General features: G+C 47.6%; 1 protein-coding gene across 1 annotated transcript; it reads left to right on the forward strand.

Annotated features, from left to right (window-relative positions):
• The first annotated feature begins 849 nt into the window (after positions 1-849).
• On the forward strand, positions 850-15,030 carry C19H1orf116 (chromosome 19 C1orf116 homolog). The gene is made up of 4 exons (XM_055234475.1): positions 850-1,027; positions 5,892-6,077; positions 8,502-8,679; positions 10,050-15,030. Exons 2-4 carry the CDS (start codon positions 5,973-5,975, stop codon positions 11,573-11,575), a joined length of 1,809 nt encoding a protein of 602 aa, XP_055090450.1. The 5' UTR covers positions 850-1,027; positions 5,892-5,972; the 3' UTR covers positions 11,576-15,030.
• Positions 15,031-15,507: the final 477 nt, after the last annotated feature.

Genomic DNA, 15,507 nt, shown 5'->3' on the forward strand with positions numbered 1-15,507 from the left:
AATTTCTTCCCAAAAATAGTATATTCTTCTACCTACTCTCTTCTCCCTACAAGTGCCAAATATCAGTCCATGAAAGGAGACAAGAGTTGCTAAACTGGTTGGTAGTTTGTTTTGTTTTTATTTCATAATATGTATTGCCACCTTCCATGAACAGCTAAAAGAGAGCAGAGGACCAACTGACAGAGTGCATGCTCTCTCCTTTCAAGCTGTCCGGTCACTCTTTCATCAGGACACGGACCTCTCAGGGGATGAATGGTTTTATTTCCCCCAGAAATAAATTAGGCCAAGGAGATTGTTGGCAAGCACTGGGGAGAGACTGGCCCAACTACAGCATCCCTAGCCTGGGGACACCCTCCTCAATGGACTTGAATGGAATGGCTAGGCTTATGAGCTAGGAGTAGGCTTGGGGAAGAAAGTGACTTTCAACAGCTAGAAAAGCTAGCAGCAAAACTGACCACAAATGAGTTTAGCTTAGAGAATTCAGGGGAAAACTAAGCTCCAAGCGGAAGAAGGTAGTTCTAGATGAAAAACCTGTTTCACATAGACCTAAGGAAAAGCACACTGCCCAGAGGACTGTCTGCCTTCCTTTATATCAACATTAAATATATATACTATCTCTGCCTACTCCCTCCCTGCCACCTGTCCTTCCAGTCTCAGCCCAAACCAGCTCCTCCTCCTTCCAGCCCTCCTTTTTAAAGAGCTCTTTATTAGCTCTAAACAGGGAAGGGGAGGGCAGGCGATGATTGGCTAAGAGGGAGCAGCACCACCCTGCTCATTCCCCTCCCATTCCCTCCCTGAGGAAACAGCTGGAATGACAGGTAGGGAGGGGAGGCTAGGATTGGCTGAGTCAGTGGCAGGGTGGGGGCCAGGCAGCACAGATGAAGCATTTACCTGTCTAGGTAAGTCAGGAGGAGCTCAAAAGGAGAAGAAAACAGTAGGAGGCAGGGGAAGCAGCCTCTGTCTCCGTCTCTGCCCTTTGAAATAAAAGGGTGTTTCTTTTCTCTCTTCAGCCCCCAACCCAGTGGAGGTGAGTTAATCACTAACCAACTATTGCTTATCCTGCAGCAAGAGGAAGGGGTTTCATGGGAAATCAGAGCTACAGGGGAGGGGAGGTGTCCCTCTATACCCCAGCTAGGGAGGTTTCTTCTCTCTTCCTCAATTCTCTGAGTCCATTCTGGGATCAGATCAGGTTGGTAGCGATTTGAGATTGTAGTATTTTTGTGGAGACAGGGGCTGGGAGGCACCTTCTTTTTCATTTACCTCTTTAGGTTGGATAGGCATATTGTGCAAACAACAAGAAAAGGAAAATAGATTTGTTTTGAAAATTTCCATCTCTGAACAATTGAAATTGAGTTGTGATTTTAGAAAAGAACAGTTGAAATAGAGGGAATCAAAATGGGGGAGAGTATCTTGGTTTTCCATTGCAACTGTAACAGGAAATTCTCCCTTGGCTTTACCAACTCGGTGTCGATCTTTATTTAAATAATGGGTGCAGTGTGTGTGTGTGTTCGATCATGCTCTTGTGATAATGGAGCTCTCTGTGGACAGGTGTGTTAGGCATGAGCTGTACTAGGTTGTTTGTAAAGGGATATGAGGTTTGGGCACGTGGGGAAAACTTCAACTCCAGCTACCATCTCATCTTTGGAAAACCCATGGATAATCTAGCTGCAAAGTCAAGTTTATTTGGGTTCTACTCAATTAACTTTCTGACTCTGCCTGTTAATAGATGCAGAGACTGGCAAACAGAAAGCTACCTGGCTGTGCCGAGCCTCACCCACATGAATATTTCGCGGCTGCATGTCAAGTCTAGTTAGAGTTCCAAGTGGGGCTCAGGCCAAGGTAGTGTGGCAGAGTCCACAGACAGAGAAGCAGACCAGGGCGGTGGCTTTGTTTTGTTTTCCTGCAGGTGTCCCAGTTGGCAGTTTGTGTGGCAGATTTACCTGCAGAAGGAAGGCAGATGTAGGAGTCGAGTCAGAGTAGCAAGTCACCTCTCCATTATCCATCTTGGGGGGTTTAACCCTTTGGTCCCTCACCTTGACTCTTTCCCTCCTGCTGCAGAGAAGAGGGAAGTGGGAAGACCTCAGTGCCAGGCTCAAGGACCTGGCACACACAGCCCTGAGTGAATATATGTGTTTTCCTGTCCTGGCAACTGGAGATTCAGGCTTGAGCTCACCTCACACCACAGAGCCAACACCCCACACTCACAGACTGAGGGCTGCCCTAGATGGTGAACTTAGGAATAAAGACCACTGGCAGTGTCTAACAAAGCTCTCCTATGCAGAGGATATTTCTACCTGCTCCTTCCCTCAAGCCCACTGGTGAAAGGGAAGAAGACAATGTTGCCTAAACACACACAGAAACTTGCCCGTGTGCTCATGGAGACAGATATGCACATTGTGCAATTTTAGTCTTTCTGCAATTTTTCTTAGGATATTTTCCAGCCCAAGGCACATTTCTGGGTAGTCAACAAGAAGCAGAGACACCTGGATTGAAAGATAGGTAACCTCTTTGACTAGTAGGCAGAGAGGCAGAGCTCTTGGAGGACATGTGGGTGGTTCGTGGGAGCAGGATGAGAGGGACCTAGGTCTGATTAGAAGGTAGAGACAAGCCAACCTGGAATGGAGCTGGAGCCCTCTCCCCGCCCCACCCTCTCCAGATGCCAGAACTCCAACTGTTCTTTATTTCCTCTCCTCCAAGGCTTGGCAGTATTTAGTATTTTAGTCAGTGGAGTAGTTAATATTTAATGTGTCTTTGGATGGGTGGCCCTGACTATAGGTGCTGCGTATTTCTTAACCCATTCCCTCCTCTCGTTAAGTTCCCAAAGAGGTCAAGGGTTAAAAGATACCAAACTCTCACCTTGAGTGTTTTGTTTGTTTCTTAGTCTTCTTATCAGGGTTTTGATGGCTGCCCTGAAACAGCCCCCAGGGTTCAAGGTTGTGAGGTCGGTGAAAGGAAATGCAGCTTTCACCATTCAGATTCTTTAGGTCAGAAAGCTAGGTATGGAGATGAGGTGACAGCACCTCACTCAGCTTTGGTTTCAGGTTCGGATTCCTCTCTGCAGGGATTATGTAATCCCTACAGACATGATCTTCCTTGGCAGTTGGCGTCATTTCTTTACTGTGGAAATATCTGCTGTTGGGGCGATACATAGGTCTGGAAGTATAAAGCTGAAGCAGATAATTTGCAGGGTTTAAGGGATGAAGTAGTAGGAGAAGCGGGTTTTAAGGCTTTTAGTACTTTAGTCAGGGGTGGCTAGTAACCATTCTCGGGGGCATGCCCCTCTTGCATCCAGATAGTCCCTGAAGTGCCCTCTGGAGGGCTGCCCTGTATATGCATGTATAGGTCATTCCCTGTTTCCCTTAGGAAGGGCTAGTGGTAAGAGCCATAACTTTCTCACCTGTAAAATGAAGAAAACGTCACATCCTGCCTATGTTTCCAGTTTATGCTGAAGATCCAATTAGCATATCTGAGAGCACTTTGCAAGCTATGGCATGCTGTGTTCTTGTGAAGCAGTGCTTTTCCTACCACTTTTATCTCTTCCAGCTACTTGAAGATATCCTAGGTTCTGAAACAAAAGTGTGATAAGCTTCCCTGGTAGGAAGAGAGACTAGAAAACCTCTGTAAAGTCTAAAGCATACTAAGAAGCACAAGGGTAGTAATTTCCTCTGAAAGTAAGAGGCAGCATCTGCTCACCCATTCATAGAGAATATGATGTTAATTACAGTGAGTCACTTTAAATATTTACTGCCCTGATTTTACAGAGAAGAAAATTGGAGCCCAAAACTAGACCCTTAGATCTACACTGACTTTTTGACAACAATGCCTTTGTCTTATACAGTTTTGTACCACCAGCACCTGTTATTAGGTGCTCATAAATGTTAGTTTAACTGAAAACATTGCCCAAATTTCACTGAGCCATATATTATCCAGGAAATTAAATATGTAAGAAAAAGCTCACAGTGATAGGTTAGAAACCAAGAAGAAGCCTTCCAAAAGCTCAACCCAATAGACCCTAGAACAGATGGCAAGTTCATTCATTCGGCATTTTTTGAGTGTTTTCTGTTTGCCTAGACTTACAGAGATAGATCTCCTTTGCTATAGTGGCCTCAACCCTACACAATGTTAGGAATGGGTTGGTCCTCCCTGAACTTGGGCATTGTTCATGGAGTCAGTAGCTGAGATGACTGAACTTCATCCACATAATTTCTCACGTTCCTGTTTCTTTGAGCTTCTGGGTATCGGGGAGCTAACCTCATGAAGAAACCCTAAGAGCTTCGTCACCCCACGTTTATTTATCATTGGGCTTCTTTGGTGTCTCTGCCCCTCCAGTCCCCTCCTTATCTCCTAGGAGGATCTGGACCCCTATGAACCAGATGTCTGGCTCGCTAGGGATCTCTCCTGTTTTCCCCCCAGTGTTCTGCCCCTCCCTACCTGCCCCTTTTAAGAGATTCCTCCCAAGCAGAAGAGGAGCTCCTTGGGGCTCCATACTTGCCAGCTCTATAGGGGTGGAAGGCTGATTCACCCAACCCAGCCCAAACTTGACTTTGGCACTGGAAGCAATTATTACCAGAGACCAAGAGGACATCTGCCCTGGCATCCAAAGCCCAATCCTCTAGATCTCAAATAGATCACATTTTCTTCTAGGACATTTTACCTTGTGTTGGGAGGGTTGGAAAGATGGGAAAATACAGATTTAGAATCAGACAAACTTTATTCTAATTCTGGCTCTCCTCCAACTCTCTGTTTGATCTTGGAACTGTCTTTTCATCTTAATTCTTTTAGAATTTCATTTTAACATAGCAGACTCACTTCTGGCCTGCCGTCTCCAGTGGATTATTTCCCACAAACAGCTACATCAAAATCTTTGGGACTTTCAGAGAGAAGATGGCACTGCCTTCCTTTGCTACTACTATTGTTACAATGACATTGAAACTTTTTTTCCCTAAGGAATTGGAGTTGGGAGGAAGCTACATGGGACATTTCTCTTGTTCATTTGACATAGGCTAGGGAATCTCATTGGGAATATGTGCAAAAACAGAGGCACTAGAAAGAAAGAAATTCACTAGAAAGAAAATAGGTTTGTGTCAACCACTGCAGGTACCCTGTTTATGCCTCCAGGCTAGGGAGTTAAAGATGGATATCGTAGTGGTGGTTGTGATGATGTTGATGATATTGACTATGATAGCAGGTGACAATTTGCGCTGTGCAAAGTGTTTTACGTGTTCTCACAATAACCCCATGAGGTAGGTATTATTAAGGGACCTGTTTCTTCTCTCAAGTCTACAGTCTCCCATTAAACCAGAACCCTTCTTTTCTGAGTTCCTGTTTCTCTTGTTTCAATTTAGTTTGATCCTAGATAGATCTTGTCTTTTTCTTGTTACAAGAACAATAATAGTTAATTATTGACTCATGAGATCTTAGGGTATTTACTACCAACTGAACTGTGCTAACTGTTCTCTCATTTAATCCTTATACTAACATTATTTAATGAGGAAAAACAGAGTAATTTGCCCCAAGTCACATAACTGTAAATGGCTAAACTGGGATTTGAGCCCAGACCCAACTAACTCCAGAATCCAAGCTATTGGTAATATTTATTGCTTAATGAAAATGTAGGTTAAGCTCCTTGGTTCAGAGAAAAATGTAAGAGAAGTAGTAGAAGCTTCTTTCTGACTAGACTGCCTCTCCACCACCTAAGTCTGTCCTTCTGCATGTATTTGAGCCAGCTCCAGGGTCCTTCCATACAGGCCGGGGGTTTTGGGCAGTGGCTGTTCACACCCCCCTTCCAGCTCTCTGCTTGCTTGGTGTCCTTCCCGCCATGCCGCCCAGGGCCTGGGCAGAGCCTTGCCGAAGCCTCGGCTCACGTATGGCTTTGATTCTTCTCTTTTCAGGCCCAGCTTGGGACATTGTTCACTTCCCCTCGCTTCCCCTCTGGAAGCCCCCTTTGCCATCCCTGCACCTTGTTTCGGGCGATGCCCGAGAGGGAGCTGTGGTCAGCGGGGCCTGGCTCAGAACCCGTGACCCGTGTCGGCAGCTGTGACAGCATGATGAGCAGCACCTCCACCCGCTCTGGATCTGTACGTAATACTCTCCCTCCCGCAACCTGGTCGGCTCTCTGCACACCTGCCCTGCCCTGCCCTGCCCTGTCCTTTCCTGCCACCCATCCTGGCTCACTGCACCTTCTCTTTCATTGCTGGGGAGTGAATCACAACACCAGTGGGTGCTTTCTGCCTGAGTCAGCCCTGGCTCTATAGAGAATAGGATGGGACGACCTTAGAGAGCAATTGGGCAAATGAGACTTTTTCCGCCGATTTTCATTAGGTTGGGGGTTGGGTTGAGCAGAGAGAGTAGGCCTGTAATCTGAGGTCATGTTGGAAACCAGAACATAGATTCTTGTAGCATGTGGATTATTGAAGTTCTCTGCAATGAGCAGCATTACTTTAGTCTCTTACAAAGATCAAAGAAAATAGGTAATTAGGAGCCTAGGTTCTGGAACCAAACAGATCTGAGTTCTCTACTTATAAGCTGTATGACCTTGGGCAAATTACTTAATTTCTCTAAGCTTTAGCCTCCTCAGTTTTCAAATGGGATAGTTAGTGTTCATACCCAATTCAATTTGTGGGGAGTAAATGAGATACAGGTAAAGCACCTAGCATATGCCTCTATATAGAAAAGAATCAGCCTTTCTAGGAGCAGAGAGTCACTGTGTTTAGCTACTTGTGAGTGGCATTTAATAAACTGTAATTTTTCTGGGCATGAATTTAAATCTCAGTTGTTGTAAGGCTGGTGTGAAAGAGTAAATCTGTGCTGCATCCAGATGCAAACATTTGTTGTTCATGCTTGTCACATACATAAGAGTCCTGGAGAATTTATGCTTTTTTGCATTGTATCCTATAGAGGTATTTGAAAATTTAAGGATTTTAAGGGTGTCTAGTGAATGTCAAGATGTTTAAGACAACCAATGGATTTTGATATGTAAAAATGGAGTAGAGAAAGAAACACACACACACACACACAAATCCAAAGTGCAGACAAGCATACAAATTTTATTTTGACCCTAGATAATGGGGCTGTGGAGATGTCTTTCTATGTCTTTTAGGCTGAGGCCAATGTGAATAGTCACATACCATTGGACACAGAATGTGACAGGGATTAAAGGTTTTCAAAGTGAATCATTCATGAAGGAGAAACTCAGAGTCAGCTTATCCTTGGCAAGGCTATTTTAGAAGGAAGAGGACAATAAAGATATTTTTCTTCAAGAAACTCTTGGAGTCAGCTTCAGAGCTTCCAGGGGCTATATTTGGGGCTTCCTTTCACATGTAGGCCTGCATGCGAAAGGAAGTTCCAGAGGCAACTGGAAGGGTTATTCCGCAACCCTCTCCCCTCCCTCCAGGATATTTTTAGAGCTGTCTCAAAATCTTTCCTGGCCATCTGAGTGGGCCTGAAGAATATACAACTCTGAAGTGTCCCAAATATTAGGAAAAGGGGTGGAGATGCCAAGAAGAGACTCGGCCCAAATTTCTCATATTCCAATTTGCCTTTTGTTTTCCCTTCAACCTCCTCTGTGGAAAAGCAACTATTTCAGCAAACTTCTAGCCCCATACAACACAGACAGTAACTGTCTGAGATGACCATTATCATTTTCTTCCAAAAACCTCTATGTAGTCTCTCATAATGAATATGATCTACTTTAAGATCTACTTAATATTTAATACTAAGCTGCTTTTCCCTCCTCCCATACCATCCAGTTTCTCCACCAACCTCCTCCTTTAAGTTAATATTTGCTTTAGAAATGCACACTTACTTGAACATTAGCCAGAGCCAAATGTCATCAAGAAAGTAAATGTACAAGGGGAAAAAATCCCGTATGGAATGCATTTCAAAGTCAAGTACAAATCATTTAGTACATTTATCTGTGGCCAGTCATGCCACAGTTCCTGCTGGTCTGGCAGCACATAGCTGGCTGCATTTTCTGCTTTTCCTCATACTGTCCTTGACATACCCGATCAAGTATGCAGAAGTACTTTTAAAAGTTAAAAGCAATACCACTGAAGTTTCAGGTCAAATTGTTATGTTGCCCTTCTTATTTGGAGCTAAATCAGAGGTGCTCAAAGTGAGATGTTTGACAAAGGCTGTCAAACATTGGAACTTGGGACTGCTTCTAATCTGTGCCCCTAAGCATTCCAGCCAGGGCTGAGCAAAAGAAAGGCCCCTGCCATGTGCCTGCCCAGCTCCAGAGCTGGGCGCTGGTGGGCCAGCCTCCTGACAGACTCTGCACTCCCTGGTGCCTACAGTTTCGGGAGGCAACTCCAGCAGCTTTGCAGAGTAGCAGGAGGGAAAGGTTTCCAGCTCTTCAGCATTCCTTCCCCTCCGCAGGGTGGTTCTCAGGCCCCGCCAGTTTCTGCGGAGGGAGCGCTTTCTCACAGCTCTCTCTCCCTCTCCTGTTCTTCTTCTCGCCCTCCCCCCGCCCCCGCCCCCGCCCCCAACCCCAACCCCAACAGAGTGATAGCAGCTACGACTTCCTGTCCGCTGAAGAGAAGGAGTGTCTGCTCTTCCTGGAGGAGACCATTGGCTCACTGGACACGGAGGCTGACAGCGGACTGTCCACTGACGAGTCTGAGCCAGCCACAACTCCCAGAGGTTTCCGAGCACTGCCCATAACCCAGCCCACTCCCCGGGGTAAGGCAGACCCTCTGGGGTAGAACCCCAGCAAAACCCAGAAAATCAATATGCCCCTCTGGCCACTTTCTACCTCGCCTGCCCTCTGCCCCAAGGGTCACAGGCAGAAGAAGGAGTAGCCACACTCCTCACCACTCTCCTGGCTAGAACAGAGCCTTGTCCCTGGAGGGAAGGAGGGACCACTGGCAAGCCAGCTTCCTATGTCTGTCTATGAAGTATCAGAGCCCTGGAAGGGAAAGGGGTTTGACCAGCTCCCATTCTCCTATGGAAAAATTCTAAAGGGATATGACCGCAGAGGCGGGGGAGGGAGTCAGGGAGGGCTGGGTGGTTGGCTCTGGAGAGACTGAGTCAGTCTAGGGAGCTAATCTGGGTGACACAGAGGACAAGGGTAGAAGAGATAAGGGGAGGGAAGGGTTCCCCAGCTGCAGTGGGAAGCACATCGAGGCCCTCGTTAGAGAGCGTGGAGAGCCAGTGGTGTTCAGGCTCAGCAGAAGGGGAACAAAACAACACACAAGTGTGGCCATGAGTGTGGGGCCACATGTCCCAGGGTGTGAGGAGCCTTTTACTCCTGAGGACAGTCCCGCTGGTATTGTTTCATTTAGCAAATATTTATTAACGATTAGTTAGACCTTCCCTGGAGCTAGAGCTATAAATGGGGACATAGGGCTTTACTGCTCCATGAGGCTGATTCACTGGCCCAGGGGGCCTGATGCACCTGCCTAGCTCACTGGAAGGAAAGAAGTCACTTTCTGGTGTGGGGACACTATGGCTATTACAGAATCATCCACACACTCATAGAAAGTGCAAGTAGAAGGCAGAAGCCTGGTTGAATCAAGAGCAAATCACTTATTCATAGGCTTGCATTGGGCTCAGTTATCTGGGAGGCCCAAGATAGCTAGAAGGAACTGTCCCAAATTTATCCCCAACACTGGTGCCTCTGTAGAAAACTGGGGAGAGGTCGAGTCAATAACTTAGAGCAATCAGGGGTCACTCTCTTGCCGCCCATCATGAAAAATTAATTCTCAGTCAAAAAAAGATCTGCTATTATTATTTGTAGAAAGGGGGTCTCTTATGTTGCCCTGGTTGGTCTCGAACTCTTGGGCTCAAATGATCCACTTGCTTTGGCCTCCCAAAGTGCTGGGATTACAGGCATGAGACACTGCGCCTGGCCCTGGATCTGCTATTACTGATCTATTAGTCTAAATGATATCCAGACAAAAGTGCTGCTCTTGTAAAAGCAAAGAAAACAAGACAAAATAAGACCCATTCATTGCTAGTTTGGGATCAGAGTTCAGGAAGTCATTGCTTTCCCCTCTGCAGCAGGGCCCTCACCTCTGTCCACTCTCTTATGTTCTTTCTGACCCTCACAGGAGGTCCAGAGGAGACCATCACTCAGCAAGGACGAGCGCCAAGGGCAGTAACTGAGTCCAGCTCATCCCATCCTCCTGAGCCCCAGGGCCTAGGCCTCAGGTCTGGCTCCTACAGCCTCCCTAGGAATATCCACATTGCCAGAAGCCAGAACTTCAGGAGAAGCACCACCCAGGCTAACAGTCACACCCCTGGAGAACCGGGGACGCTTGCGCCAGAGCCTGAGAAAGAACAGGTCAGCCAGAGCAGCCAACCCAGGCAGGCACCTGCCAGCCCCCAGGAGGCTGTCCTTGACTTGGACGTGGTGCTCATCCCTCCACCAGAAGCTTTCCGGGACACCCAGCCAGAGAAGTGTAGGGAAGCCAGCCTGCCCAAGGGGCCAGGACAGCAGGGCCACACACTCCAGCTCCACACACCATCCAGCTCCCAGGAAAGAGAGCAGACTGCTTCAGAAGCCATGTCCCAAAAAGCCAAGGAAACAGGCTCAACCGGGTACACACAACAACCCCGGCCTCCTCCTGCAGGGTTGCCTCAGAATGCAAGAGCTGAAGATGCTCCCCTCCCATCAGGGGAGGACCCAAACAGCCGACTAGCTCCCCTCACAACCCCTAAGCCCCGGAAGCTGCCACCTAATATTGTTCTGAAGAGCAGCCGAAGCAGTTTCCACGGTGATCCCCAGCACTGGCTGTCCCGCCACACTGAGGCTGCCCCTGGAGATTCTGGCCTGATCTCCTGTTCACTGCAAGAGCAGAGAAAAGCCCGTAAAGAAGCTCTAGAGAAGCTGGGGCTGCCCCAGGATCAAGATGAGCCTGGACTCCACTTAAGTAAGCCCACCACCTCCATCAGACCCAAGGAGACACGTGCCCAGCGTCCGTCCCCAGCTCCAGGTCTGGCTCAGCCTGCAGCTCCAGCCCAGGCCTCAACAGCTATTCCTGCTGCTGGGAAGGCTCTGGCTCAAGCTCCGGCTCCAGCTCCAGGTCCAGCTCAGGGACCTTTGCCAATGAAGTCTCCAGCTCCAGGCAGTGTTGCAGCTAGCAAATCTATGCCAATTCCTATCCCTAAGACCCCAAGGGCAAACAGTCCCCGGACTCCGCCAAAGCCAGAGTCAGGGCTGACTCTCCAGGAGAGCAACACCCCTGGCCTGAGACAGATGAACTTCAAGTCCAACACTCTGGAGCGCTCAGGCGTGGGACTGAGCAGCTACCTTTCAACTGAGAAAGACGCCAGCCCCAAAACCAGCACTTCTCTGGGAAAGGGCTCCTTCTTGGACAAGATCTCGCCCAGCGTCTTGCGTAATTCTCGGCCCCGCCCTGCCTCCTTGGGCACGGGGAAAGATTTTGCAGGTATCCAGGTAGGCAAGCTGGCTGACCTGGAGCAGGAGCAGAGCTCCAAGCGCCTGTCCTACCACGGACAGAGCCGTGACATGCTTCCTCGGCCCCCCTGTGTCAGTGTCAAGATCTCCCCAAAGGGTTTCCCCAATGAACACAGAAGGGAGGCCCTGAAGAAGCTGGGACTGTTGAAGGAGTAGACTCTGCCACCAGTATGGATCCTGTCCTGGCTGAACAAGAAGAGACACATGCTCCACTTGGGAGCCTTTGCCACCACGCAACTCAGGGCTCAAGATGAATGGGAGGGAGAGATTTGAGTCCAAGTATACATTTATATTCACAATGTTGTGCCATTGAGTGCCCACATGGATCATTCTGAAGGTGATCTCCACAAGAGAGTGTGTGTGTGTGTGTGTTTGGTGTGTGTGTGTGTAGGGGGGGGTCTGGATACATCACTGAAGCTATTTATATAACACAATGAGTCACTGTTCAGAATTTTGCTCTTGTTAGAGGTTTTCTTACGTTGGGTAGAGTCCAACCTAGCCAGAGCTGAGTGAAGGGGCTGGCCATGCCTGAGAAGAAAAGTCAAATGAGACAGTGGACTTGTCAATGACTTGAAAAAAAGTTACAATCAGCAAGTGCAGGGTCACATGAAATATGGGCCTCCTGGAATCCCTGCAGTGGATAGAGACTGGCTCATACCTTGCCAGATCCCTCTCTCAGTTCCAGCCTTCTGGACAAGGCCTGGGCTAAGAGGAGCTGACTTCGTTATCTCTTCACCCACTGCCCTCTCAGTATCACCAGTCCCAAAGACAGGATACATCCCTGTAACCCAACCTCTCGGTTGATTGATAGCAGAACAGCTCTTGTTGGTCTGAGAAGGCAGGATAAGTGACCACATATTTATGCCACTACCTCCACCAGGGAGAGTCCTTCTCCGCAGGCTTGATAAATTCAATCACCAACTGTGCTGTGGTCCCTGACTCTGCTACTCCCGTTCTTCCTGCTTTCTTGCTCCCTATCTCAGTCTGCACTGACCCCAGGGCTGGGCTGACATCAAGATGGGAGCCCAGCCCACAGGCTTTATAAACACCCAAGAACCATTTCAGATCTTCTCTGTGCTGATGCAGGTAGTTTTAAATTTTTCTCAGTTCCAGTGACAGAAAACCCACACAATACATCCTCTGCCAGTCTTAATAGAATATCAGAGGTAAGAGGGGCCTAAGAGAAGCTCTGACCCAGTGCTGCTAGGGAAGGGAAGTGACTAACCCCGGGTCAGCCTGCCATTTAGGGAAAGAGCTGAGGTTCTTACCCTCGTTACATGCTGCCGCCTCTCCTTAGCCAGTGCTCTTGTCCATCCACACAGCACCCTAAGGAGCCATAGTCACCATCAAAGACTCAACCCTAAGGCCCTTCAAGATCTCAAAGTGTCTTCTGAAGCATCAGAGATTAAATATTGTTCAAACTAATAGTTATTGCTGTGGCTTTTAATTTTGTCTTTGGAAGATAGCTATATGGTAACTCATCATTAACCAGAACACCTCTCCCCTCAAATTCCCTGACCAAGTTGTGCAGCTTGAGCAAATGCCGAAAGAGGGTATTATGGGTGGGTGGTGTGGGCTTGCAAATACAAGCTTGGAGGTGAGACATGGCCAGACATGACTCCTGCTTCCCCTTAGGAAGCAAATCTTACTTATGGCTGTGAACTGCTTGGAGTCCAGGATGCCCAGATGTGAGGGGCAGACAAAGGGAATGCTGTTGGAAAGGTAACTTTTAAGGCTGCTGAGAATTTCTGGGCTGTGTCCTGATGGACACAGCACCATCAAAGCCCAGAATTTCTGAAAATGGTGGCAAGGTTAAGGTAAGGACAACAAATACTCCACCCTGTCATGGTATGTGAGGTGTGGGTGTGGCGGTTTCTATGTACATTTGCTCATACACCCACATCCAAAGTCTGTACCTCATTCCTGGCCACGGGTGAGGACTTGGTCTGTCATGGCTGATGAGGACTCCCACAACTGGCCAAGTTATGTCTTATTATACACCCCCAGACAGAGAGAAAGCTGCCTTCTGGAGGACTGATTCCGCATGCTGTATTCAGCTGAGTTGATTTCTGTGTCTATTTCAACCCATAACCTGAAGAATGATCACCTTATTCCTTATTCATTAATTTCCTTGATTAATAGGGAAACTTGAGAATAGCTATAAAGTAAAACTTGGGTGGAACCTGGGGCCCCAGCATCACACAAGGGTGATTAGGATGGTCAAGGTCATCAGGAGTACGGCCTATTACATTCCCACACCCTGAGAAAGGTCATTTCTCTCCCACACACATCAAAGTCACAGACAGCCTGCATCTGCCACTCGGCATCCTCATTCTACTGACACGCCCATTTCTCCAGTTTGCTTAATCTGAGACTCCCTTCCCTTGTTATTTAAAGATACCATGCTTCCCCACATCCTCATCCTTCAAAGAGCATATTTTGCTCTAAGGATGGTCTTTGGGATTTAAGAATAGAATAATAAATCCAAACTTGGTCATTCCCATTTTGAAGAAATGCAAGAGGGCCCAGTGGATTCTGCATCAGTGAGGACATCCGCCTCCCTAAAAGTGGTGCTAGACCTAGGTAAGGTGATTTTATCTATGTATCCACATAGGATTGCTCTTCATTCAGCTTGAATTGATGGGGAGGGAGGTAAGAGTAGGGTCAGAGTTACTCTTATCCCTTTTCAAAGAATTGTGGGTGGAGGTTTGTAAAGGCCATTCATTTGATTTTCAAAATCAAAGCAACAGCTCTACTTCCCCTTGGCCTTAGATCTCTGCTATACCCTGCCATAGCCTTGATGCCACTGGGCACAAGCCACCTGCCAAATACAGGAGTGGCCTCTCCCAGCCTGGCATGGTAGGGGCGTCTGTGCCCTCAGATGTGTTGACAGCTGCTCTTCTGAATTGCCACATCTGTGCTACCCTCGGAATTCTGCACTCTGACTCTGTGGGGTAGGACCACGTGCCATCTCACACAGAGGTCAACAGATGAGCCCACTCACTCGTACGTGCCTTCCTCCACAGTGGGAAGCATGATCTGGCAGGGGCCACCCTGTAAGCTGGGGATGGGCTGGTGTGTGAATGTTGACATTTGTTTCATGGAGAAAGGGGAGGTGAAAGATTGAAGAGCAGGTCCCTGTCAATGTTCTGAGTTCGAGCTGGAGGTGTAGATTGAAGAGTCTACGTGGTCTGTGAGTGTGTGAGATGAACCCTTCCATCCTTTGATGCCTGGTTGTATGTGTAGGCTAAGAAGGACCCTCCTGTCAGTGTGCAAAGCTGTAATCTCATGGACTAGAGGAGAAGGGCCAAGGGGATGGACAGGAGAAGTCGTGCAGAATCTAAGCAGGAGTGCAGATAGAACACATCTAGGCTCTTTTCCCCAGGAGAGTGATGATGGAGCATATAGATCTGGCTCAAATTCAGCCTCCATCACTTACCAGTCAGGAACCCTGGCGATATCACCTTAACTTCCTGAACCTCAGAGTCTTCACCTATAAGATGGGGAAAATAATACCATCCTTTCAAGATTGTTGAGATAAATAAGTGATATAAAACATGTAAAGCTCAGTTCTGGACACAGTGTAGCTACTCAATAAGTGATACTACTACCTTCTGGGTCTTACTTTTTTCCTCTCAAAGGAGGTGCATGTAGGGAGGGTTGGATACCAACGGCTCACCCAACTCACTTCTGAGAGAAGGATAGAGCCTGCTGCACACAAAACTTACGGCACAACCAGGCTTTGGCACAGCCTCCAGGTGACTCAGCTTCAACCACCCCAGGCTTCCTGGAGTTTGAAAAGACAGCAATTGCCATGGGTGTAATGTGTGTGTTCTGATGCAGCCTGAACCAGCTGTTTCCAGCTTTCATATCTTCAAATCCAACTTCTCCTTTATCATCAGTCTCTTACTGCCCATGACCATAGAGCAAGCTTCTTTTTGCTGCCTCTTACTTTCTTTTGTTGTGTGGTTCAGAGAACTATATGCTGTTCTACAGTTATTTATTTTTAAAATGAAGGTAAAAAAAATAAGCATATAACAGGAGGGAACTCCTCAGAAAGAAGTAAAAGCTAGAAAAGGTTTTAAAAT

This window comes from Symphalangus syndactylus, chromosome 19, assembly GCF_028878055.3.
Source record: "Symphalangus syndactylus isolate Jambi chromosome 19, NHGRI_mSymSyn1-v2.1_pri, whole genome shotgun sequence".
In the NCBI taxonomy this organism is placed as follows: Eukaryota; Metazoa; Chordata; class Mammalia; order Primates; family Hylobatidae; genus Symphalangus; species Symphalangus syndactylus.

What these genes read in the sequence shown, in the direction of transcription:
- C19H1orf116 (XM_055234475.1), top strand. Translation starts at nt 5,973, where the DNA reads ATGCCCGAGAGGGAGCTGTGGTCAGCGGGGCCTGGCTCAGAACCCGTG. An exon ending in CCTCCACCCGCTCTGGATCT is followed by an intron (nt 6,078 to 8,501) that starts GTACGTAATACT and finishes CAACCCCAACAG; the next exon opens with AGTGATAGCAGCTACGACTT. An exon ending in AACCCAGCCCACTCCCCGGG is followed by an intron (nt 8,680 to 10,049) that starts GTAAGGCAGACC and finishes TGACCCTCACAG; the next exon opens with GAGGTCCAGAGGAGACCATC.